The sequence below is a fragment of the Hesperophylax consimilis genome, chromosome 3, assembly GCF_061612785.1.
Source record: "Hesperophylax consimilis isolate HC1 chromosome 3, BYU_Hcon_1.0, whole genome shotgun sequence".
Classification (NCBI taxonomy): Eukaryota; Metazoa; Arthropoda; class Insecta; order Trichoptera; family Limnephilidae; genus Hesperophylax; species Hesperophylax consimilis.
In genome coordinates this window covers 31693991-31721377 of record NC_142838.1, presented here as the reverse complement: position 1 = coordinate 31721377, position 27387 = coordinate 31693991, and the positions used below count along the sequence as shown (strand labels likewise).

The following is a 27387-nucleotide window of genomic DNA, read 5'->3' as shown; positions in this document are numbered from 1 at the left end:
CTCAGTGCTGGCCCCATCGCTATTTAACATCTACACTCGAGACCTCCCTCACACTGAGGGCAGAAAATTTGCTTACGCAGATGACATCGCCGTCACAGCTCAAGCCAAAACCCTTAAAGCAGCAGAAGATATCCTCAATTCTGACCTAAAGGCTTTGGAAGAATATTTCCTCAATTGGCGACTAAAGCCAAATGGGTCGAAAACAGTTGCGACAGCTTTTCATCTTAGCAATTCACAAGCGGATGCCAAACTCTGTGTTCAGTTTGATGGAAAAAATATTTACCATGACCCCCACCCCCGCTATCTCGGAGTTACTTTGGACAGGAGCTTGAACTACCGGCAACACATGGAAACAGTGGGTAAAAAAACCAGGACAAGGCTTAACTTAGTTAATAAGCTAGCTGGAACTAGCTGGGGATGCGACGCCAACACGCTCAGAACAGCATCCATTGCCCTGGTTTTCTCAACGGCTGAATACTGTGCTCCAGTATGGGCTAGAAGCGCCCACACTTCCATGGTAGACGTTCAGCTTAATGCCACAATGCGAACCATCAGCGGGACTTTAAAATCTACTCCTCTCCCTTGGCTCCCCGTACTTGCAAACATAACCCCGCCAAACATCAGGCGAGAAATTGCAACACTGAGGGAATACAAGAAGGCGCTGCAAAAAAGCGCAATACCTCTACACGAAGATATCGTCTCCCACCCGGCATGCCGCTTGAAGTCCCGAAAGCCCTTCTGGGCGGAAGGAGAGAGGCTCCTCCGACTACCTCTCACCCCAGAAGATAGGTGGAAACTTGAGTGGCAAACGGCCAACGTGGGAAATGCCCATATCATACAGGACCCCACCGAGAGACAGCCTGGGTTCTCACTGCCTCGCAAAACCTGGTCCGCCATCAATAGGTTAAGGTGCTCCCATAGCCGCTGTGCCCACATGATGCACAGATGGGGCCTTAAAGAGTCGGCGATGTGTGAATGTGGTGCGGTGCAGACTACCGAACATGTGGTCAACGAATGCCCGCTCCATCCCCGGCGGGATTGATGAGGGCCACATGGCGACGCCTGAGGCCCTAAAATGGCTCGCAGATCTAGACGTCCCCCTCTGACCCCCCACCATACGAAAGAAGAAGTGTTTCCAGATATATAAAAATAAAATAAAACTGTAAAGGGTTTCTGATATACATACAGTGAAACTTTGAAAATTGTAAATATTATTTGTAATGACAATATTTTGATGTACAAAACTTACATTTCCAATAAGTTACCTCCAACTAGCAAGTCAGTTAGTATATATTTATTTTTTAAATAAATTTTATAAATAACAATTTTTTGTAATTTCCTCATGCCCGTATTATGGTAGTCGTAATTATAATGCAATAACTAAGAAAATAAAATTTTATAGAAACATAAAAAAAATATTTCAAGAAAAAAAAACAATAATAGAAATTGAAATTACACTGAATTGATTTCATACACTTGATTTTGCCCTTTTGACTGCTTAATTACTTATTGCTAGTTGGGAGCGGCTCACATGCGTTGTGCGGACCACCTGGGGAACTACAGGCTACACAGCGCCCTTGAGGTGATTTCTCACGAAAATGGCGCTATATAAATTAGCCAAATATTATTGAGGTTAAGAAAAGTTGCACAATGCAGATACATTTAAGTTCAATAATAACATCAACCATACATAACTATCTTAACATAATTAATACAAATATAATTGTGTAGGTGCCAAGAAAATCCGTTTGCCGCTAAATTAAGTTCAGGAAACTGCGTGCAGGCGAATAATTGTCGCCACCATCGTCGAGAAATGTCAATAAGAAGAACACGCGGAGCTGCCGGCTATTTGAGAAATAATGTCAACATTTTTTTGTATCTAAAAGCGATCTACAACGAATGACGTAACCGCGAGAGTTAGGAATGACGATACAAATTTAAACTTGCGTGATTTACTAAACCCATGTAAAATATTTTTGACACCAGCTACCAACGACATGCCGATGTAAAAAAGTACCCGGGGTTCTTTTTCGAGCCAAAGAGAGCTTCTAATGAGTCCTCAATTTGTCGCGATGTTGGCTTTGACTTTAGCCGGAAGGTTTTTTACTCCTTATCTGAATATGGCGTAAGAGGTTAGAATCGAACCTAGACTTTTGGTTTGTAGGCATAGCGCGGTAGCACGCGGGTCAATTTTACAATAAAATATTTTGCGCACGTTTGGTTGTTAAGCGTACGAAGTCATTGCACACGATCACATTCGTGGATACCTAGGGGAATATAATAATAATAATATGTAAATCGGAAGATGACGACATGCGTGATGCCGCATGCGTGACGACGTTGGTCCATATCATCCATGTCAACACTGTATTGGGTAACACAACCGGTGTTCGGTCAGACATCAAAATGTTTTAAAAATAAAAGTGCTTACTAATTTACTTAGAATGAAAGAAAACTGAATTGCATCTGGGATTGAATTGATCTTGCGTTATTAACCACGGTTTTTATAAATGCATTATACACTCAAAATATAAATAGAAGGCTGCTCCTTGCAGAATAGTAGTAAATATAATAGATTTATTTGATTATATTTTGTTATCTTCTCGAATCTATAATGTTCTAGTGAAAATCTAAATAGTACATGATCAAGGCATTATTATGGCCGATGACGACATTCTTGTGTATAGAGTCGGACACGGTCTGAGATACCCCAAATAACTCGGATGTCGTCATAAGTCACGCTAGAGAAGGCCGACGCATTTTCCGATAACCATGATGTCACTCGTAAAAATACCATTTGATCGTGCTCTGGCGATATTCGACAAACAAAATGACGGGTAATCATTATTAATAATTGTGTTCACAAACCCCATCCGGTAGGGGGGCTACTAATCTGTTGGCAAATAGAAACTTTTATTATTTACCCTTAAATAGAATCTTATCGTTAATAACAACTATTGTGCTCACGAAATTGACATTGGCAAGATCAAGAATCATGAGATAATGGCAGGTCAGCATCGTTGCGTCGCGGGTCTTGAGGTGCGTGAGTTAAAAAAATGGAGAGCGTTAATTTCACACAAGCACGAGAGTTTCCACACGGACGAAGTTTCCAAAATTATTATTGTCTATATTTATGGCATGCGCAAGGAGCGTTAATCTCCGCGGCACTGGGTCACCCGCGGTGAAAATCTAACAGAGTGGGTGGTAATTTTCGATGTATCTCACGAAAATACCGAATTGCACTAGAAAAACAACACGGCAGCTAAATTAAAAAATGCTAGGCGAGCCGCCGTGCCGCGCTCATTTCACCAAACGCACTCAATTCAACAGTTCGGCGAATTTAGGAATAAGTTGTTTCGGAATTCTCACTTGACCGATAAAAAATAATTACACATTTTATTTTTTAATGGATAACTAACGTAAATTTCGATTCACGGAAAAACACAGTGGCGAAAAACGCAATGGAGTCGGGATAGATTATAGAAGATAGGTAGGTTTCCGGTAAATTGCATTTAAAAATAAACTTTAAACCGTCCTCCCCAGGGACTAGCTCTTAACTGCTGTGAACTTTTAAAATGTCTTAAATTTTTTTATTTTGTGGTTTGACCCGAGGATTGAACTTTCCTAGCCAGGGACTGGAGTCAATAGCGCTTACAACTAAGCTAAATCCCGATTGGGTAAGACCGACATTTATTTCGTACATTAACTGCGAAAAAGAGAAATGCGTATGAGTGATTGATTGCCACCAAGTTTATAGAATGATTTGCCATCGACAACGGGTGTATCTGCCGAGTTTCAGCTCGATCTGATGACGTAAGGTGGGTTAATTTCCACTTCTAAGATTTGTAAAACAAAATACAAATAGATGTATTTAAAACATAGTACCTACAGATAAAAAAATAAAATAAAAACTCGAGGCATATGAATAACTGCACGCCCCTGGTAAGAGTTAAGTAGTGGTGACGTGTGTTTTTGCTTACGTAATGAATGAAATTAAACATATTATTTCAGTTGCTACGCCACTGAGTCGTACAAATAAAAATAAAATATTTTCTTCTACAATCCGCGCAGTCGCATTCCTCCTGCATTATTTCATCGGTTTAGCTGACATGAAACAAAATATATTTTTCCGGGCGCATTTAAAATGGGTCGAGTATAAATATAAAAAAAGATCGACCCCTTCGTTCGGAAACAATAAATATCAATTAAATTAGATCGCCTTGCGCTACACGCAGCGGGGAAATACAAATTGAATTAAAAGAAGAAATAAAAAGGAGGGGGCAAAAGTATACAATATTGATAATTATTTTAGTACATTTTACAAAATACTTATCTCCTGACTTTTGTATCGATAAAGTAAGCGGTGATCTAATTCTTAAATTTAATAAATACATGATTTTAATTAGAGAAAGCTCCATACACGTTAAATCGAGCATTTTGGCTATAACAGATTCGGGAGTTTGTTTATTGAGAAGGATGAATGTGGCCACGAGGTTCGGATTTTATTAGCCCAGCTACACTACTCGCGAAGTTGATCGAAGTTGACCGAATACGATAGTGTGGGCACGAACTTCACTTCGCTTCGGGCAACTTCGCTTCGCTTCGCCCGACTTCCGATTGTTGTCGGTAAATGCGCCCGAGTCAAAGGACTCTAAGCGTTACTCGCGAAGTTGCACGAGTGTGTGGGCAAGCACTTCGAACTTCGGCTAACTTCGTCGAGGACTTCGTCGAAGCGTCGAAGCGTCGAAGCGAGTAGTGTAGCTGACACTTTACATCAGTTGGATGAGCAAAACAATAACTATACATTGACGAAAAAAATATACTTTTTGTTTTTCACCGAAGGAAATCAATAAAACCGGAAATTATTTGTTTTGATAACATAATTTTATAGAAAACTTGTAAAGGCCAAAGCTATAAATTATTTATGCAGCTTACCCACAAGGGTTACTGGTGCATGTCGCACCTTGTAATAAATGCACCGGAAGTTGCGATGGGAATGGAAGTGGAAGATCGCGATGCTCAGATTAGTTTGCGACGGAATAATCAAAAGTTTTAAAATAAAGTGGTCACCCCCCCCGCCCTCTCTCGGCAGGTGGTCAACATTTGATCGAAAATAAAACTTTCGAAACATTAGACTATATTGTACAGAATGTTGATTACCCATTAATTCAAATAGATTATTTCTAAATACATACCTTGGACTATCACTAATTCAGATAACGCATAAGGTGGGGCTAGAATTGCATAGTTTACTACGAATTGCGCGGCTGTTTGGTTTGTGATAATAATAATACATATATCATGTGTGTGTGTGGCGCATATCAGAACGAAAATACAAAAAAAACGTAAGGAAATCAAAAGATAACAATGTTGGCCGTGCAATGGACGTGGGCGCGCCTGCCTGGAAGGTTTTTAGAAAGCGTTAGTTAAATTACTAAGGGTGTGGGTGTATACTAAATTTGTGAAAAAGGTTGCGTGGATAGTTTTTAAACTGGTTTCGTCATCTAGTGAGTGAAAAACCAAAAAAATACGACTTCTTCATTCTAGGTTTATGTAACACACAATATCATAGATTACGATGGGTAATACCACTATTCGTAATAATAATAATTGCTAGCGCTTGCTTGCTTCTCATGCCGAAGAAATGAAATGTTGGTTATTTTTACTACACACCACGCAGGGGACACGATGTCCTGCGCTGGAATTAACATGTAAGTAAGTCTACCGAATTGGTAACGAACGGGTTAAAAATCTTTAAGAAGAATGAACCTATTACTAAGGAGGTTGTATGTGTGTAGATTAAACGCAGCGGACCTTTCGACTAGGTGTCCCACATTATGGTAAAATGGACGGTTATAAAAATGATTGAAACGCGCATACGAAGGCACGCCGTGTATGCAAACAATACACTCTCGTGTCAAATATTCGGTATGCCTCTCTCTGCGTCTTCTTATGGCCGTTTGGCGTGGGAGGTAGGAATTAATGGTCACCTACACTGCTTGAACCGGTTTATCGCGGTTTCAGTTATAAGGTTAAACTATTTGGGTAATAGTTATTTTCAAAAAAAATCATCTAGAAGTTGTTACTAAAATGAAACCGTTTACCGTTGCTATGATTTCTCTAAAGTTTGAAATTGGTTATTAAAGATAATAATAATTATAACGTACGATAAAGTTATTCAAAAACTTATTTAAGGCGATGCACTACGTCGTGTAATATTTTAAATTGAGCCGCTATCAATAACAACCCTTACGTAGATGGCGATAAGGTTTAAATTCCCGCTTAACACCATCCGCCTGTTTTGATATATGCAAGAAAAAAACATGGCCAAAAAGTGCCTTTTATTTTATTTTGTGGATGTTCAGGCATAATTTTTTTTTTCTATCATTTTATAAACAACTTAATTTGCCACATTTTACAATAAAATCATAACCGAAGATGGCTTCGTAATAAAGTAGGAGATTTTGAACTTTAAAGCAGTTTTCATAGGCCTTATGCACTATTTTTTTCTGTGCTTTTAAAAAGACTTATCTAAAAATACTCGATTATTTCAAAGGCCAAGATGTATTCTACTCGCAGTATTTAATTAAAGCATCTGAAACATTTCTAGGCGACCAAATTTTCAAACCAAAAACACATGATTTTGCATTACTGCATAATATATGGCATCGCCTTAACGTGGGTATGAATTTCATTAGTCAAAAAATAAAGTGGTCGGTTGTGAAAGTCCACGCATTATTACTCTCACGCTATCACAGCATTGCGAGTTTCGGTTTTAGTATGAGTGATGAGAAATCACATTATTTCCACAAGAAAACTACCAGATTTAAGAGATGACACCCACCCCCACTGTGCAGTTGACAGTGGCAGGTGTGTTCTGTGTTTCCCGATCGTTTAGTACCGCGTCTGCTATAAAGATGGAGATCGAAAGCATTTCAGCACTGAGACGGAACACTAAACACGTTCGGGAGGATTACTCATGAGATAACAACTCTCATGTTTACATTCTGAAAATAACACATCGTCACCTTAAAGCAATAGTGGGATATCTTCGAAAAATACACTTTTGAGATAAGTATGCAGTTCGATGTAAAATTGTGAGCTCTACATGATGCATTACTGAGATATTTTGTAAAAAAAAAATGCCAGTGTTACAAGTAAAATCTCAGTATTGAAATGTTCCGTCACTCAGAGCAACACTGAGATATTGATGTTGTCCCACTGTTGCTTTCAAAATGTCGTTTAAAATACTGAAATAAATTCATTGTCTCACTGTAGCTCTATAGTTTTCAACAAGTTGGGTGATCTTGGAAGAGAAACATAAAGAAACTGAAAGTGAATACTGTTCAGGAGTATGTAGCAAAGTCAGCAAAGGTACGCAGAGCAAAACAAATTAAGCCTGTACTATGTACTAATTGTAAATACAAATGTTCTGAATCTGTTTTGGAAGTTAATCGATTAAAATATTTTAGTATTTATGATTCCATGAATGCTAGCTAATAGTGTTTATTATTTTGAGAGAGATGGACATAACATACGTGTATGTAAGTTTTTTTATGGCAACCTTAGATATAAGCAATAATACCATAAGCACTGCATTAAAAAAGAAAACAGACAGCTTCCTGCAAAAGGATGATTTAGTTGATGGTGTTATGAATCACATCAACAGCTTTAGTAGAGTGGAATCGCACTATTGTCGTGCAGGATCAGTTCGGATCTCCAAATATCCAAAAGATGTACAATTTGTACAAGTAGAAGCGTGTCTCGGTAGGTAATCTCTATGTTACACACTTTACATACAGGAAAATATTTAATACGAAATTTAATATATATTTTTTTAAACCAAAAAAGAACCTTTGCGCATTTTGTGTATATTACAACTATAGTACTGCAAATGAGAAATTAGAAAAAATAATAATATTCTGAACACATTCAGAATGTAAAGCTATCTCGACCAGAAAAAGACAAAAACATTACCCAGACCACTGATGTTACTGTAGTTGCCATTTATGACTTTCAAGCTGTTGTGGCGTTGCCGAATGGCAATATATCTATTTTTTATAAGAGCAAGTTAAGCGTTATAACTTCTGTATTTATAATACCAAAACACGACAGGGCCATTGTTACATGCGGCATGAGGGTGTAGCTAAAAGAGGCGCAATTGAAATGTCTACTTGCGTGTACACATTTTTAAAAGACCTATGCCAAGGGAAACGGGAAGTGATCTTTTATTCTGATAACTGTGTGGCACAGAATAAAAACAAATTTTTATTTTCCATGTACATGCATGCACTATGAACACTTGATATTCAAATCATTACCCATAAATATCTAATTGTTGGGCACTCAGAGAACGAAGGAGACTCCATTCATTATTGCATCGATAGAGAAAAGGTCAGGGTTTTAAAAGAAGGCCTAATATTTATTCCAACGGCGTTAGCGATGGTCATAAAGTGTTCCAAAAAGAATGAACCTCGTTATAAGTTAACAGAAATGGAAACAACGGACTTCATTGACTGGACGAAGGTATGTGAGAAGGCTGGAAAAAATTTCTCAATAAACATGGACAAAAATAAATGTATTTGGAATAAAGTTAAGATTTTACATATATCACTAAAGATGAACCGTCAGTTATCAAATACCAAAGCACCTACACGAGGATCCATTTAATCAGAGTATTAATGTGAGAGAGCGACTAAAGAATGTTCGGAATCAGAATAGAATAATTCCAGGACCAGTTTATACAGTTCCACCTACAATTCCACCGAATAAAAATCGTGATTTCTTATTTTTTGCCAAAGTGGTGTTATACCAAAAAAACCTCCTCATTTTTTTGAATTATACTGCCAATACAGACCGCGATGTACAAGAAGAAAATAACGATGAAGGTTCATTGTAGGTTTTCAGGGAATCAACACATATTTGTTTTATTTTTTTGTTCTTAAAGTTTTCTGTAAAAAAATTTACATACTTTTTATTCTAAAGGTTTTCTGTTATTTTTGATACATACCTACTTTTTATTCTTGGTTTTCTGTTAATTTTGTTACATACTTTTATTCTTAAGGTTTTCTGTTATTTTTGTCACATACATTATATCACGCTTCTCATAAATAAATTTATAAACACAAATATATATTTTTTTCATTTTTATTCCACCTTACTCCCATACAATTGTCGTATTGACAAACTATAGGAGTGAGTGGGTGTGTACTGTTGAAAATGTATTTATGATTATAAACAGCATGGAAAAACATGCAGAAATAAGAATTATTAATTATTTTAACCAATAATTATTAGCCTGAAACAGTCCACATTGGAAAAATCTCCCGAGAAACAATTATTTATTCATTTATCCATCTAAACTCGTAATATTATTACTATGCTACACTGAGATAATTTGAGATGATTACGAAACACTCCACGCAACAGTGAGATATTTCCAGATTTACGTATACTTTGTCAAAATTAGTATGAAAAAATTAATTATTTTTCTATTATTCCAATTTTGTGTTGTTGTAAAATAATTTGCCTGTCTTATACCATATCATTAATCTGCAAGATTAGTTAATTTGATGCTGCTAGAGCTCACGCAAACCTAAAAGTCCTATTATCTCAGAACAGCATTTTTTAAGATATCCCACTATTGCTTTAAGGTGACGACATCACTTCGTCATATTTATCCAGTTCAATAATTAATGTTTCTTAAACTTCTAGCTGTTCCCTGCTCCGCCAGCCTCGACTGAAAAGCATAATACATATAACTACGAACGTATGAAAGCGATTGAGGTCATTTGGAAAGGTAGGGTTACTGCGATCGGGGTAAAATATAAACTGCCACCAGTAAAGTCATGGACCCAAAAAGCCCTGGACAGAGCATTAGTGCGATTTGTATGAATGACATTGAAGCCAAATCTAGGATGAGGGGAAATTGCCTGGCAGTCATCTTGTATGACTACTTTTGAACGGATTTGTATGCATATTGGTGCATAATGAACTATTATTATTTTATTTTTGTGTTGTTAATGCAGTTCCATCGGCTTATGAGTTTTTTGGAGTATTGATGACACAACGAATGGCATACGTCATTCAAAAATTTAAGTAGAAATTTGGCATTTCCATACATCTTCCCCCTCGAATTGCTCGGTCCAGGGCTTTTTAGGTCCATGAGTAAAGTACCTACCTACATAATTTATATTATTTCATCGACTTGGAATTTAGAACTTAGTATGAATCGGCTATAAAGCGTGGATTTAACGACATATTCTACTAATAAAAATGACTTATTATTAGAGCAGATCATTTCATCAATAAGTATAGTAGGTATGTGCAAGAGTTGACAATATTGACATAACAAAGAAATCCAAATTTGATATATTTATTCACATAGTAGTAGTAGATAGTTTTAGCTTCATAGGTATTCAAATAGCAACTTTTCGAGGCCGCCACTGGTCAGTTAAGTACGGAACACGTAATGAAATATATTATTATTAGCATCTATTTTCACAAATAATATTAATTCAATCTTTCTCCAAATAAATACAACTTCTCGTAGATCTTTTGAACAGCGTCATCCATGTTTACGATATAAAAATCGTAGAGCACATAATTTAAAAAAAAACGCCACTATGGTGAAAAAATGCAACATAATTTTATTTTCCCTGTAAAGTAATGTGCTTTGGTTGGAAGAAATTGCCACCAGGCCATAGCCCAAAACTATTAACAATATTAAAATTACTTAGCTCAAAAAAGAACCCTGACATTTTAAAAAATATATATATTTACAACCCCGCTATGGATTAAAATTGATAATTTACAAAATTAATATTTTTGTATTTCATATTCTTTATTGCAACTAGCCAATGGCCAGGAAAGAGTGATTGCATTATTGCTTGTTATGGGCAGTGACCACACCACATGCATACTTAAATATTATTTCGCAATGTAATAATAATTATTAATTTCCTGTAATATTAAAAAATTGTTAATGATAAAATAAGAAAATACACAGATTTAGGAAATGAGATAAAAAGAATTTGGCATTCTCAGACTATAAAAATATTACCATTCGTTATTTAGGCTACTGGCATTATACCTAGCTCTCATTAAAAATGTAGGCGTATTAGATCTATCAAAAAATGTATTTATAAAAATGCAAAAATCAGATTTTAAATACATGTAGGATAACGAAAGATTTTTTAAATATTTATGTTGAGGGATCAGTAGGATTTATAGGCCCTGTTAGGAGTTCTACCGAGCCAAACCCTCTGATATGAAAATATCTGGAGTCGGTGAATTATTTTCCCATTTGATCTCTGGTGAGTTGACGTGTTGTTCTTGTATTTATTTTGCTTATATAATGCACTTGCATAATGTTGATTGACTAGATGATCATTTGTGGAAAAGTGTGTGGAAGGGTTTAGTTTTTCCTATGGGGAAGATTTAACCCGGACATAAAATTGGAAAAGATAAAAAGTAGATGGGTGGCGGAAGTTTTCAGAACTTATTTATAGTTATATACATTATGTAACGTAATTTTAATGAAACGTTCTGTCAACTACAACAGGTAGTAAGTAGTACGTAGCCCCGTCGTCACGATGACGACATTATTTGATGACATAATCGCATATATTTAGGCATGATCTCATAGGAATTTACAAAATACACTCTCATGAAAGCCCTTCAACGATCCCAGAATTTTTAATCCATGTTGATTGTTTGACCTGGTCATGTAGTAATAGCAATAAGGAGATTCGTATGTATTTGGGTTAACTGTTTAATATCGGAACAATATTTTCAGTTTGCCTGACTATTTTTTTAAAAAATGGAAAGCTAGATATTGAGACATATATTATGTATACACAATAATAGCCATGATACTTTCAAAATACACGAGTTAGGTCCAATTTTTTTGCAAATGTTGACAGCCGCGGTTGTCCATCAAGTTTTTAACAAAAAGAAATTTAAAAAGTACAAAAACGTTATTTTGTAAAGAAATGATTCTTTACATATTTTAAATTAAATATTTTGTTTAACATAGAGTTCTATTTTTGGTTCCATACAAATTCCATCTATTTTTGGTTACAAGTTCCATCTGACTAGTCAAGAATAATGTAATTTTATTTAATAAAAAACAACTTATATGTTAGCATAATTTTAGTTCCTCGCTAAAGAAGGAGTAAGTGGTGATATTTATTCTTATGCAGTAATGTAAATACCGCACAAGAGTCCCAACTGCTTCAAGCTGTCAGGAGCCAGTGAGACTACGGCACCCTCAATTGGGGTATGTTATGATGCTGGAGGTAGTGGGGATGTGAAGGAAGTGGGTGGAAAAGTACCCGGCTATTCAGATCTGGTCATCAAACACGGCTAAAGCCATTTCAAGCAACGTTTCAATTCTGAATGGTGGTCTTACACCAGGGCGATACCGAAAGTGTCTTTCACTACTGATACTAAATATTATTTTTAATTAATAAATTGTGAAATTACACAACTTAATTACATCAAATTTACCTGCGCAGGCCGGGATTTCAACCCGCGACCTCCGGATTGATCTACTTCCGGAACTTTGAAGAAAAGGAACCTCCCTGAAAGTGATGCTATCCCGTGATTTTTACGGGTCTGCGCCAGTTTAGTAATAATTAATAGTGATGTTGGTGTAATGTTCTTATGTTACATAAACATTCACTAATATTTTGCTAAACTTATTTTGACTTTCATTTGAATAATCTTCAATAATTTTGTTTTTATCTATCAGTATGGTTTGTTTTTATCTATCAGTATGGTTTGTTTTTATCTATCAGTATGGTTTGTTTTTATCTATCAGTATGGTTTGTTTTTATCTATTAGTAACCCATTTCGGTCGGGAAGGGTAGTTCTACTTTTTAAGAGGGTCCCACTTGAATGGCGGAAAAGGCATTGCTGTCCAATAATTTTATATAAACCCCTTCGTAAGGGTCCCCAACAATATGTATTTAAAAATGTGAACCAAGCCTCCCCCTTCATCTAATTCTTGTCTTTTGGGTGGATAAATATTTTATCAAAAGGAAACTATATTTAAACCCGTAGAACAGGTAATACATACTCACAGTTATCGCACTGGAGATGCGGAAGTTTTTTTTTGTCATGTAATAAAATAATACGTTATGTCCCACCACTGACTTTAATTTCAGTTTATGGTGTAGTATTTATTACAAGAGTAGGCTTTAATTTCAGACAATAGTTTTATAGTTGAGGTGTGGTGAGTATTAATTTAAAATATATTTAAATATATATATATATATATATATAAATTATTTTCCAAAAATAGCTGTTTCAAACAAAATCTATTACCTCGAATGCGACCCTCGTTTTCGCCCGCATGAAATGTGAAGTAAGTTACATATATTTTTATTTATTGGATGATTTGTATAGCGCCGCTTTTGTGAGATATCACCTACTTAAGTTTATATATATTTTTGGCATTCCAATATTGTATTGCTTAAACAGGATCTCAATTTACTTTGTTATTTACTCATGTTTCTTACACTATAAGTATCACATGTAAAAGCCGAAAGGCGTTAATTATATAAATAAATAACGGTACAAAATATCATATTATTATGTGTTGAGAAGTCTCATTCTGAATAAAGAGAATTATAAACGAACATCAAAGTTTAGTTTCATGGAGACATAGCACCGAGAAGGCCGTGCTATATAGGCTGCAGGGTTGAGTTCAACATATAATATAGTTTGAAAAGTCCCATTGCGGCAGAGGTTAATAAAGAGAGGTAGAGGTTAGCCTTATGGTACGTATAAATTTGCGAACTTAAACCCGAACTGAGCCACGAATTACGGGAAAGGAACGAAGCAACTGCAAGCGGCGTATCGCGCCATTTGCGGTTGCTTCGTTCCTTTTTCATAAGTTGAGATTCAGTTCGGCTCGCGTGTGTATACGTAGCATTACGTCACTCCGTAGCCTCGTGGAGAAATCACAAGGAGAAGGTTAACCTATACATTTTCATGAGAATTCTAACGCGAGGTTGTTTTGTTCCGTGCGACCATAACTCAGATACGCCATTTGAGAATATTTATGGCCCATTATCCATGCCAGGTGTACCATGGCTCACGGCTATCGCCAGATTGGTGGATAATGCCGGCTGCCGGCTTCACGGTGAGCTGCATTACTCGGGGCTGGTTAAGTCCTTCATTCACGTAATCTATTGGATATCAATTCGTTGGGATCAAATAAAATTGTACACAAATTAGTGAAATCATTATAATCTAACTTAATCCAAAACATTCAGATATTTTTTTAACGAGTTGGTTTTCCTAGTATATTTTAACTGGGCCATTCTTTCTTGCGCCAGAAAATAATAAATTATTACCGAATTTCAAAGATTTTGCGCGGGCAATTAATTATCTCCTTGCAAAACTTTAAAAGTTACATCAATAACACACAGTCGCTACCGAGAACTTTCATGGTTACTTGAGCAATATGCCGCTCGCTCCTTATAAAGGAATGAATATTCACTGCTGTTCGACACGATAACCCGCTGAAAACTTCTTCGGAAAATACATTTAGGGACGTATTTCGTGATACTGTTTTAGAACCTTGAGAGTGAAAATATGGGCCAAATTAATATTAGACACGAACGTGTTTATTCGTCTTACTAGTAAATGTGTTCACGTTTAAGCAAGACGAACTTGGTAGAAAATATAACTCTGCTTGATACCTATATTGAAATAAATTAAAAACTCTTTTCCACTTATTTTATTTTTTGACCGGTTTCAAATATAATAATATGAATTTTCCCATCTTCTTGCTATGTGGTGTTTCAGCAGGCCTAATTACATCGGTTTTAGAGATTCATTTATTATTTATTTAGGGAATTCCTTACATGAATGTTTTTTTTCATAATTAAAATCATTATATACCATTCCTGTTAATCCCCACCCACTCCCCCAAATGTTATGTATATAAACCATAGTTTAAGGAATAATTGTACCAGTCTGAAGATGGCTATAATAAGCTGAAACCGATCACGGTCAATAAATAAAATAATTGGAAAACAGTTTTAAATTTGTTGCAGAAATATTAAATAACTCTGCTTCTTGAAATAATTTTAAAATGTCATGATTTGGTAAATGTATAATTATAATGGTGACATTGCCATTTACGAATAGCGGACAAGGTCGCGGGATAATTACTAAATAATAATACTATATGTATACAGAATGTCCGGTAAGTTGTGGTTAACATTTCAACTATGGATGGGGACCCCAAGACCATTCCGAAAATTAAATACCAAGTTTAGTATTCGAGATAATTGATTTTTTTAATTTTATAAAATTGACGCCTTTGCTAAGAATGTGAAAAAACTTTCTGATCTGTTTTTTTTTTAATACTATTTTTGAATAGTACCTAGTGCCACCTGAAATACATATTACTATTATTGCGTTACTGTTTTAAGTGTTAAACTTTAAATGTGTGTTTTGATCAATTTTTCCTCTATGGTTCACCTACTAGTGGTACATTTTTTTATGGAGGCGTAAATGGCCAATTGACTAAAAAGTTAATAGAGATTCTATGTATCCCACATAGCAGAATGGACGTACTGGCCTCGGCATAGCATGAGACGAGGCATGACGCTGATAAATAACGTTTCGAAGACTATTGACATTTTTAACAGTAGCTTTGTAGGATTCAAGGAGTTTGTAAATGCCGCACATTACCCATCATAATATATATCTCATATTTATTTTCTTCTTTCAAGAATATATATTTTTTGAAAATCTAGTTTTTGTTACATGTGTATTGTAAATGGACAGTCGTTATGCACAAAACAAAAATCGGAATCGCCTTGGGGTCCCCCCCTCCACAGTTGAAAGGCTATCCACCACTTACCGGGCACCCTGTATAACATTTATAATCACTGGCGATAAACATACTAGGTTCAATCAAATTACCGCTTTTACCGCAGTCTTATTTGATAGTAAGACTTCAGGCTTATGCAAGTACCTGATTAACCACAAGATTACATTTTAGGTGTGTTGGATGATCAAGAGTTCGAAGTTGATTAACAACCTCAGAGCATGAGGTGATCTTTACACTCTAAAACAAAATATCCATCAAATTGAGAAGAAATTAAATCATCTAACGACTTTGGGGTTTCGATTGGAAGCCATTTAGGAATCTTGGACCAGCGATCATCAAAATGTTGTAATGTTAAGTGATTACACGGGAAAGTTAACGACATTAGCTAACTCGGCTGTGCAATGTGAATTCTTGTGCACGATAAGATGAAGAATGATTAATGACTGTTAGTCACAATGATAATAGCATTCACCGCAAGATGAATGACTGCAACTGTGAGAGATGATAATCATAATATTGAAACAGGTGGCTTCCAATACATTATGCTTGCATGAAGCACATCGCTCGAATTCTTAATTCTCTCGAATGGTATAAAATAAAAACCTTTGTACTAAACGTTCATTTGAATTTGTGGCGAGTCCATTGTTTTCACAATGCGGGTTAAATTCACGTATTCATTAAAAAAATACGTCGATCAATAGCCGAGGAAACCTTCAGTCCCAACTTAGCGATGACGCATTTCCTCGCCGGCATAGTTTCCCAATAAACTTATACGAATCGTAAACATTTACTAGTTTTACTACTGCAAAACACGCGAAAGCGCGGCTTATTTAACGTTTGTCAAGGCCTTGCGATTTAATCTTATGAACCAGATATGGACAATCAAATAATCATTTTTCGTAAGGCTTCGTGAAACAACAACTTAATTGGAAACATCAACATTTGGGTTAATTATTGCTAGAATAATTTACGATATTCTGATCCAGTTTTCTCCAATTTTCGTACCAGTTGCGTAACGACTACAGTAGTTTTTAACAAACTAAAGCGGGCACTGGACGTAAACCTATTTTTTTTAATTACAAAACTAACTATATGAGAAGATTTGTACTTCACCAAAATATATTTTTTTAAATACTTTGGCAGCAATGGTCAATAAGAGTCCAGTGGCGTGTTGTGCAATATAAAACTCGTGGGTTCGCCTATATTAAAAATAGTCATACAGAATTGGCCGTCTATTTCAGGTCGGCGTTACCGAGACGAAATTTAGTTTTGACCATAGACATATGAATATTAGTAGACCTGCCCTAAGTGATTAAAAGCGTATTATCCCCACTCCCCATACCGGTTCCATTGAGCCGGCTGGGCTCGCGTACGGCCTCAAGTGATATTTGAAAACGTGACGTCATCATTCTTGTGCGAACTATGGTCGAGGCATCATCGGTTCATTTTACGAAATAACACGGCAAAATGTTTACTTGTATTATGAAAACTGGTAAAAATAGATGCGAAAAAAGAGAATAAACCCAATTGTCGTATTACATTCCATATATAAGCATTATTTTATTTTATTTTAAGCATATTCACATCGTATAATATGAATCAGTTGTTACTATCACATCGAGAAACGTCTGGACGCGAAACACAAAGCTGGTTGGTTGCTGGGAAGTAAATTATGAACATTTATAAAAGTGTCTTAACTAAATACTCTGAAACTAACTACGACTCTGAATATAGAAGCTGCCTTACTTTGCCGAATTTGGACTTCGCAAATTTGTTCATAACGTGGCGAGTAATTTGCGCTCCCATGTAAAAATGTCTATTCATTCAAAGCAGATTTTACTTTTAAGAAGTAAATGGTGATATTATAATGCGAGATGCCTATTTACTGTCAGATTGATTTATTGACGAATCACAGTCATCTTCACTCCCTTCGTTCTTCAACAGTTGATTTTACCCCTCGCCTTTATCTTCTCGTCTATTAATTCCTATGTCTGTGGTTTTGACCCAATTTGTGGGACAAACACTTCGGCCAAATAGTCCAGACAGACAGAAGTTATCTACCTATACTCAAATTAACCTATCACGGAACTGTGACAGAAATGTCAAGTCTGGTTCATTATACTACCAATAATTATTTTGCGAGGCTAGGTTAATTACTGTAAACTAGGTAGGTACTATAAGGGATACTATACTGCATTACTCTGCACACATTTTAGAGCAGGAAAAAGTGTAGACCCGTAGTCTTCTATAACTCTATAACTTATCTCCCCTACGCGAATTCGAGGGTTGTATCAGGCTTTAACTTTAAAAGGGTTAACATAATTTCAGGTTAATGCATTTTCGACAAATATTTCAGTTTTTTAGATATGTTAGGTAAGCTTGCAATTTAAGTTTAATAATTTTAATGCGGGACTAATTAACTAAAGCGTGTTGACCAAATCCAAGATAACATTTACTTAAGGAGCTAGTATAGTCCGATGTCACCCTTCTTAATATACCTTACGGACATGGAATATATAGAAGAAGTTTGAAGAAACCATTACCATCCGGTAAATGGCACTTTTGTCATACCTCCCAGTTGTTACGCCAGTTATATTAGAATTTAGTTGTGAAATTTAGTGAATCTTTGAAACTAAACCCATCGAACGATTTTTAACAGAATTAATTATAGCTGGTGTAGCGTGGGCACGTACAGAAGCCTCTCCTCTGGTCCGGATAGAAGCCTTAGCTCTGTGCTACATTACGTCAGGATTATTATTTCAGGAGTGTGACATCATCGAGAGACAAAATGACGCTGGGTAAAGTCGCCTTTAGATTCGTTTAGCATAGAGAGCAAGTGTGACATTCAAGGGTATTTGAAAATGAATATTTTTTGGAGACAGGTAAGTACCTACCTTATTAACATTTATAATCCAGTAGTTGTCTGTTCATCTCATCGTGGAATGTGGCAACTAATAAAGTCAATATTACTATTTATTCGTTCTGCACAACCTGACTAATTAATTCAACTGGAAAACGTGTTAAATTGAGTACCTAATGCGATAAATGGAATGCTTTGAGATTTGCACGGCAGAAAGTATTATCGTTATTAATTTTTGGGTTGTGATGCCGTGTTGGGATTCCTTTAATCAACTTTCTTGTATTTAACCAACGGGTAAATATTTCCCTAACCGCCGAACATATGCACAGATTATGGAAATTACACATAGTTTCAACAATTACTAGAGGTAACAAACGATTAACGTCGAGGTATTTGGTAGAAGATGCATTATAAATCAATTTTTATTCACAATTTACCTAATAAAACTATCACTTTGCCGCCATTTTGGACTTTGTAGGGAGTGACACTTGCGAAAGTTTAGTTTTAATCTAAATACGCATAAATTACTTAATTAACCCAAACTAAGAACCTAATATGTGCATGTATTTTCTTGTAGTAATTGTTGAAACAGAGTGTAATTTCTATAACTGTGGAGGTTAGGGAAATAATTACAGTCTTTTCAAACAATAATAAGAAGCCGATAACATTATTATTGACACCGAAGAAAATGACACCTGTCTGTAGGTTATGCCGTGTTTCGTTGGTTTGCCACACCAGAGTATGAGACTGTAAATAGTCAAACCGAAATGTTCACCAAATATTACCAAGAATGCCGAAAAATAACATTGATATTATTGTTATTTCCGAGTGTCTGGCTACGATGCAAGAATTTTTCACATAATTGTTACAAAATTCTGACCTTACAATAGGCATACTTTTTCCAAACATATTTGCAATTATTTATCAAAATAAATATTGATGATATGATATCATTCAGAATTTTTAAGGTATTTTTCACAAATAAATAATAAACTCACCGTTTGCGGAGATCTTCATTTTCTTCGCAGAGACGCTTTACATCAATTTCGAGCTTCGCTTTCTCGCGAGCTGTTTCATCTAAAAGTTTACGAGCATCTGCGAGCTCATGCTCGTACATGCCCTTGATGTTTGAAACTTCGCGGGTGACCGTTTCGTGGGATGTTTGCACTTCTCTGGTGAGACGACCATTCTCACCCTCCAGGTGACGAACCCGGTCAATATAGGCAGCGAGCCTATCATTAAGATTTTGCAGAGACTCCTTCTCTTGAAGACGGCTTTGACGAGTAGGACTCATGGGACTGCCAGACCGGCCGGCTGAGCTAGCGGGGCGACTGCCGCTTCTAGGGGTGCTGCTCGACTGCGGTGTTTGAAGGGAAGATACATTGATGCTACTCGAAGATGTTACAGTCGTTTTCTTACTTTTGGACGCCATTTTCACTACACAAAACCAAGGAGCACTTGATCAAAACAATTTTCACAGCGCACCAAAACGACGTACCCACGCCGTCAAACCACAAAAACTGTTGCCCGCAACGCCGCTAAACTGCGCAAGCGCAACTTTGGTCACGTGACCGATGACATCAACAAAGCCACTCCCACCGAATACTGGAAATCGACAGTGTTGCCAACGGGTCTTGGCCTAATGTCGCCGTTTTTCAAACATTTAGTAGCCTAATGTAGCCGAATTTCAGTTGCAGTAATTCTAATGAACTCGCATAAATTCTGCCCACATATTCCCCACAAATATTGTACGTGAGCTTGATTCCCCCTTTTATTATTCGAAATCCATGGGGGGGGATTGTTAGAGAATTTCTGTAAAACATAATTCACCACAAAAACGATTCAAAATGAGTACTCCCCACAAAATATTTCAAATCCATGGGGGGGGGGCGGGGGTTGTTGCAGATCTTCGCTGAAAAAAAATTCCGCACAGCCAAAAACATTATGTGATTCCCCACAACAATTTTGAAATCCATGGGGAGGGAATAAGTAATATAATAATTAAGGCTACGGAATTCTATTTCGAAAAATTCCTCACATTTTTCCATTTAAATTAAAAAATCTGTTGTAGCCTAATCGGCGACCAGTCGCCTTTTAGATTTTTTCGTCGCCGATCCTCGTTCTGAGTAGCCTAAATGGCGATAAATCGCCTTCGTTGGCAACACTGGAAATCGACGCTATATTCATTATAAAAATGTTAATGTTAGATAGGAACTGAACATTAATATTTAAATAATTATTAATTAGGTGTAAATAGGCTTTGTTTAGTTGATTGTTTAGTTTTCTATTTTTATTTTGTTATTTCACAGAAAATTGTGAACTCTCAGAAAAGCTTGTTTTGCGAATTAGTCAATAAAATGACGTAAATCATCATTCCCCAGCTCCACCGGGACTCTTTTTATTCGGGCATTCCAACCCATAAAAACGCGTCCATCAATTGACTCGCCCAGTACGACGTAAACGCCAAAACTAAATATAATAAACCGAAACAAATACTACGTAAATTACCCCCTTAACTGCAGCCATATACCATTGCGAATAAATTTTCACCAAAACTAAATCTATTTTCCAACAACCATAATTCAAACTCATTATGAAAGAGAAAGGGGCCTTTTGGCCCGGAGCCCTGTATGCTACCATATCAAAAAAGTAAAAAAAAAAAACTTAAATCATAATATATTTTATTTAACTGGTAGCATTGTCATGATTTTTGTGACGACGCCAAGCATTCAAATAAGCTTCCTTGAGCGAGATTATAATAATTCAATGAAATATTTCCTTCCGATAAAGTTGTCGAATTCCGCTGCACGCTTAGTACGCAAAAAATTATAAATAGCCATTGGTTTCAACTTAATTACTACAAGAAATAACTATTTACGTCGTGGAAGATGGTAAAAGATGCATTAAATATCTATTTTTTCTGAATCAAAGTTATGTTTGAAGGTTAACAAATACACATAAATTATCAAAATAACCCAAACTATCACCCTATAAATCTATTTTTACACCCGACTCATATAGTTGTTTCCTGTAGATATTTAAGTTGAAATCAAGTGTTGTTTTTTTAAAGAGCCTCTGCATGCAGCGGAATTCGACAAGTTTTCATTTCCTTCGACTTGAAAATGCCATCAAAATTTTATATTTAAATTACAACTCTATCAATGTCCAACGATTTTGGTTGGTTTTATCAATGACCAAATAAAAATGGGTTTATATATATTGTAACTTCGTTGGTTTGACCATAGTTACGTATTGTAGAATATTGAAAAGTTATATATTTTTAACATGCAAATTTATTCATTTACTTTATTTATCAATTACCCCAAATTAATAATACCTCCAACTTCTGACATTCCCCATATACTCTGATGCATAAATAAACCATCTCTGATGGCAACATGCTACACTAGCTAACTAGCGGCTAACATTGAAAAAACTCATGTTTAACATTTCTGGTAAAGAATCCATTCCGTGACCACATTTATTAATTTTTAAACATCGGTTTTACTTGAATAGTTTACAAATTTATGTACAATTATATTACTAATAAACGTTTTTTTTAAAATATATAACTGAAGTACCAGCAACAATCTTTTGTATTTAGAAGAATCCACAATATGTATTTATTATTCATTAATGCCCTATCGGGCCTTTACAGAGTCCATTATGCCTGAATTACACCTGCTGAGTGCTCAGCCGAGGCAGTGCATTCGACCGAGTGCTCGGCTGATGTGATCAGTACAGTCAGTACTCGGCCTAGTAGCAGGCGAGGGATTCAGGTGAGACAAAAATTAATGCAAGGCCTGATGAAATGACTCGGTTGAGTAAGTACCCCCTTCACCTGCATACTCAACTCGCCCAGTGTGATCAGCCGATTCAGTCGGTGAAAGAACATTAAGAAATTTTAATATTTAAATTTTTTAGGAGCGTTTGACATTTGTTATTGTAAAAATCTCTTAATTTTTCTCTTTTCCTTACATGGGAAAACCATGTTTTAAACTAATCTCAGTGAACTGACTCGCCCATTGTCTCTTCTACATGTGATCACCTCTACTCTGCTTTCTCTGTTGCTTGGCCTTTGGTCGCAGTTTGTCACCGCGTTTTCAGCCCGGTACTCGGCACAGTGTCTGCTGGTCTGCCAGCACGCTGATATATACTTTCAAAACATTGTGTAGGTAGGTATATTCCTGTGAGGGAATTGTGAGAAAACTGATAGTATCTCTTTATTTGCTGTAGATTCCTAAATATAAAATCATATTTCATTTAATTTTTTCTCTTTGTGTTCTCCAACAAATTTATAACTTTCAGAAACTGTAAATACTCTAGGTGTTGATGGATCTTTGAATTCATTGTTAATTTATTACCACTTTCCTTAAATTATGAGCTCTTCATTGAAGTTATGTTAACAGTACCCACAACTCACAGTATTGCAGGAACAACCGGGGGCGGATTTAACGGTCAGCATTTAAGCAAATGCTGATTGCGGGGCATCAGCCCAGGGTCCCTGGCCTGAGGATGTCCTGCAACTCAAGATCATAGGCAGGGCCGCAGAAAGGGAGGTTCAAGGAGGTATAAATCATCGGGCCCAGGGCCCAAGCAGTCGTAGTACTTACCTGATATTTAAAGCACCCTTGAGATTTTTTGAAGAAAGCGGCGCTAAACAAATTATCATTAAGGTACATACCCACAAAATCAATTAAAAGGTTACTTGAAACGCAACACGTCACCACAATAATAGTGTCATCATGCTCAACTGTACTTTATGTTTATGTAGGATGAGTTTAGTGCCTGATACAGACATAACCCATCATCTCACTCGTCAGGGCCGGACTACCGCCTAGGCCCGGTCTAAGGCCCAAACCTCAAGGGGAGGGGGGGGGGGGGGTAAAGGACATAAGTTCCTTAAAGTATAATATGTCAACGTTGAAGATGCTGTGAAAATGGAAACACATTGAGGGCACAGGACTCGGAAATTAATAAATCATATTTTTTATAGGCCCCCAAAAGTCGGAGGGGGGCCCCGGCTAGGTGCCAAAACGATACACATTGAGGACACAGGACTTTTATAAACAATACTAGACTTGATGAAGTCACATTTTTACTTTTACTTTAACTAATAGATGTAATATTAGATGACAAAAAATATGTACACGCTAACCCTGCAATTACAGGGCTGCATACCATGGACACGATTCTTCAAAACGCCATCATAGTGATGCCATCCATCTATCTCCTAAGAGTTAAATAATGCAAACAGAAGGAAGGGGTAGTGGAAGTAAGGAAGAGTCGTGAGAGAGCAAAATGTATCAACTGTTCGACTTCACAGGGAATCCAACTAAAGATAATTCACATTTTAACCATCTCACCGTGTTCCCTATAATATGCTAATATACGATAGGAGGCGCATTGTCAGATTTTTTTTTTAATATACATTATGGCTTATCAAGAGTTAAGTCGAGTCGGAAAACATGTATGAGACGATGCATGAATGGGAATGAAGTAAGGAGCGTGTGCCAAAACAGAGTTGTGTGGCAGTCCCTCCAACTGGTGGCAGTGATGGTTAATTAGTTTAGCCTTGCTTGGTGACCAGATCTGAAAAGCCAGGAACTTTTTAACCTTTCTCTTCCCATCTCTTTCTTTTCAGTTTCAAAACATACCTCAATTGACGAGTCCCACTAACTTCAGAAGGTTGGGAGCAGGGATTCGTGTATGGTATTTGGGTAAAAAAAGCATTCATTTTTCATATTATTATTAGTGTATGGGTTAGAAAACCGTTAATTACTTTATTAACAAATTTAGAAACTCGAAAAGAATCTAATTAAGGGTAAACCTAACGTACGTTATAATCTACGCGTTCATAGGTAGCGTTAAATGAATTATTTTATGAAATTACACTTTATTTATATTATAATTATGCTTTAAAATATTAAGACAAATTATTTGTTTGCACAACTTCCTACAATAATGTATCGGTGGTTTACCCTAGCTGAAATTCATCTCAATGACGATCTGATTATCCAATATGTATATTTTTATTTATTTACCTTTGTCACATTGTATACCTCAGATCATCCGAATTGTATTCAGCGAATGCGATGTATACAATAAACTTTTTTCCTCAATTGTTAACGAGCTCCGTTCTGCAAAATGACACTCATTTAGAGCAATGAAATTATTGACGCATGGATTGAAATGAACAAATTAAAGATATTTTTTATTTTTATTTAATATTATAATAAGTTGTAACTAATATTACATGAGGTTGATGATAATATTTTACATGTAACATTTAAAGAACTTTCTGATATTGATTGCTTCCAAGTTGACAAGATTTTTCTTTAATAATATAAAATGTAAGAATAATATGTACTAAAAATTACGAGCATCAGTATGAAAAAATACTATCGGCTCATTGCACAAATAATGATGAAACATGTTTAGTAAAAGGGAAACACGTCAATGCAAAAGAATTGCCTTTTACTACCTTTTTATTAAATATTTAGGAGTTCGTCGACTCACATTAAACTCATTTGGTCTAAATTAAAAAAGTGATGTAAATAATAAAAAATCTATACAAGTAAATATTTTACAGCTCAACCAGACATAGCACATAACAACACACATAATATACACACCATAAGTACAAGATGGAACTTTATGTGAGAGTTTGTAACCTACGGTTAACCTTTAGAAACTTTGTCATTGAAACTATTCCCAGCTTATTCAATTTATACATTTCTCTTCTTCCGACTTGCCAAGATAAAAAATACAACAGGTTTACGGGAAGACATTCAATTTCAATAAAGAGGTCAACAAATGCATAATAATTGAAATGTATACTAAATAGTTAATAACTATATAAACAAATTAATAAATCCATTAAATTTAGTCTAATCCTAGCAAAAGAGTTTACGATATTTACGGTATATAAACACCTAGTTCGAGATGAACCAAACATTGAGATGTATGCATCGCCATTGAACACACACATTTTAATTTGAAACCATACGCAGTCTTTTGATAACATTTTTCAATAATCACAATATTTTATTTAAGATGGACGCTGACTCCGTTAAGATTGATGTTAACTCCGTTAATATGACAATAACGTGGTGAAAGTTGCGGAGAAAGCGAATGTCAAGTGAATATTTCACTAAAACATAATAATTGTCTTCACATCCCCAACATAACATATAATAAGAACCGTGGGACCCTACCAATCTCTGCCGAGAGGTTTACTACCTGCTGCTTACCATACCATCACAAGTCAATGTGTACATACCACCTAATTAGATTCCGTGTGAGCCACAATACATATCTAGCAACAATCCCCATTCAGTGATTTGTGTGGTTTCCTTAACAGATACTGATTTGATGTTTATCATAATGTTTCCTAAGTATGCTTAAACTACTAAGTGAAAACCGTTATATTTAGAGTCCTCGTGCCAAACTAGAGTGACATAGAAAAGTATTGAAAATTTTAACAAGTAGTTTCTAGAAGAGGATCACACCCCTCCACAGGTTTAGTGACGCCCGGTTCCTTCACTTCTGCTCGAGGCGTTACATCTGAAACATCACAAATTTTTATCATCTGCGGAGGACTGTTGCTAGTGTCTATCTGTGATACAACTGGGGGTGAATTATTGGTAGAAGCCACCTTGGAAAAACTATTCTTTCTACTTGGAACCTTGGACAAATCTACTTCGCAATCCTTAGACAGCGACAGGTATTCTGATCGGGGTAAAGACTTGCGTGGTGAGGGACGAGGGGAAATCCATCCCTGTTTCAGCGTATTGCAAGTGCACATCATATCCACTTTACCGTTTATTTGAGAAGATGCAAGATCATGCAGGCACTTTATGCCACTGACCGAAAGAGACCTGCTATTTTTCTTTAGTACGACCGGCGATTTCTTAATCACTATTTGTTTCTCCGCAGTCAGGCGTATGGGACTGGAGCGTGCTGCCAGCAGCAAGTCTGGAGACCGGTCGAGGAATGCCGGAGAGAGAGGTATATTAAGACTCAGATTGTCGTCAGCTTTAGTGCTAGAGCACTTGCACGTATCGGTGGACCAGCAGGTATTGCACGAAACAGGGGACAGCCGTTCTAATTTAGAATTTCTTCGTACCGCTAGATTAGAAACCTGCAGAGTAGAGATATTCTCTACTTTTCTATTGTCTCCGGTACTTTTTTGTTTGGAAAACGATTTGGCTTTTCTATAAAGCTGTCGCTGAGATTGAGAATATCCTTTGGATGAAGAATTAAGGATCCAAGGGCCATTATCGGCAGGTGAGCACTCCAAAGATAAGTTGGTCCTCGCCAGTTTCTTCATGGTTTTCACATCACTATCAGACTGTTTGGTCCAGGGATCCCAAGGAACATACACCAGCTGACTGCTGCTCTTATCTATATGGCTGGGCACAGTTCTTGGATGTGGATTAGCTTCAGGAATGGAGATAACGGACACACTGGGCGAGGTTTGCTCGCTGCGTATCTTACGAGGACTACACACGGGCGAAGTAGTCTTTTCACACTTTGCCAGAATAGAACTTAGAGTACTTATTTCAAGATGAGGCGAGAAGTCTACCGCTAAGTGGGAGGGTGAAGTCTTCTGAAGGGAGAGTGCCTGCTGGTGCTTGACCGCCTGCTTGTGGGAGGGGCGTGCACCGAGGGA

The 27387-nt window shown here is 36.4% G+C and overlaps 1 protein-coding gene across 2 annotated transcripts in view; it reads right to left on the bottom strand.

The window, feature by feature from the left end:
• LamC (Lamin C) overlaps positions 1–20292 on the bottom strand; it is a 36759-nt gene extending 16467 nt beyond the window's left edge. Inside the window, exon 1 of one of the 2 annotated variants that reach the window (XM_089650333.1) lies at positions 19712–20292. In XM_089650333.1, the coding sequence (XP_089506459.1) occupies positions 19712–20145 (434 nt within the window). In that variant the 5' untranslated portion in view covers positions 20146–20292. The remainder of the gene's footprint in view (positions 1–19711) is intronic. The other variant, XM_089650341.1, reaches the window with a different exon arrangement.
• Positions 20293–27387: the final 7095 nt, after the last annotated feature.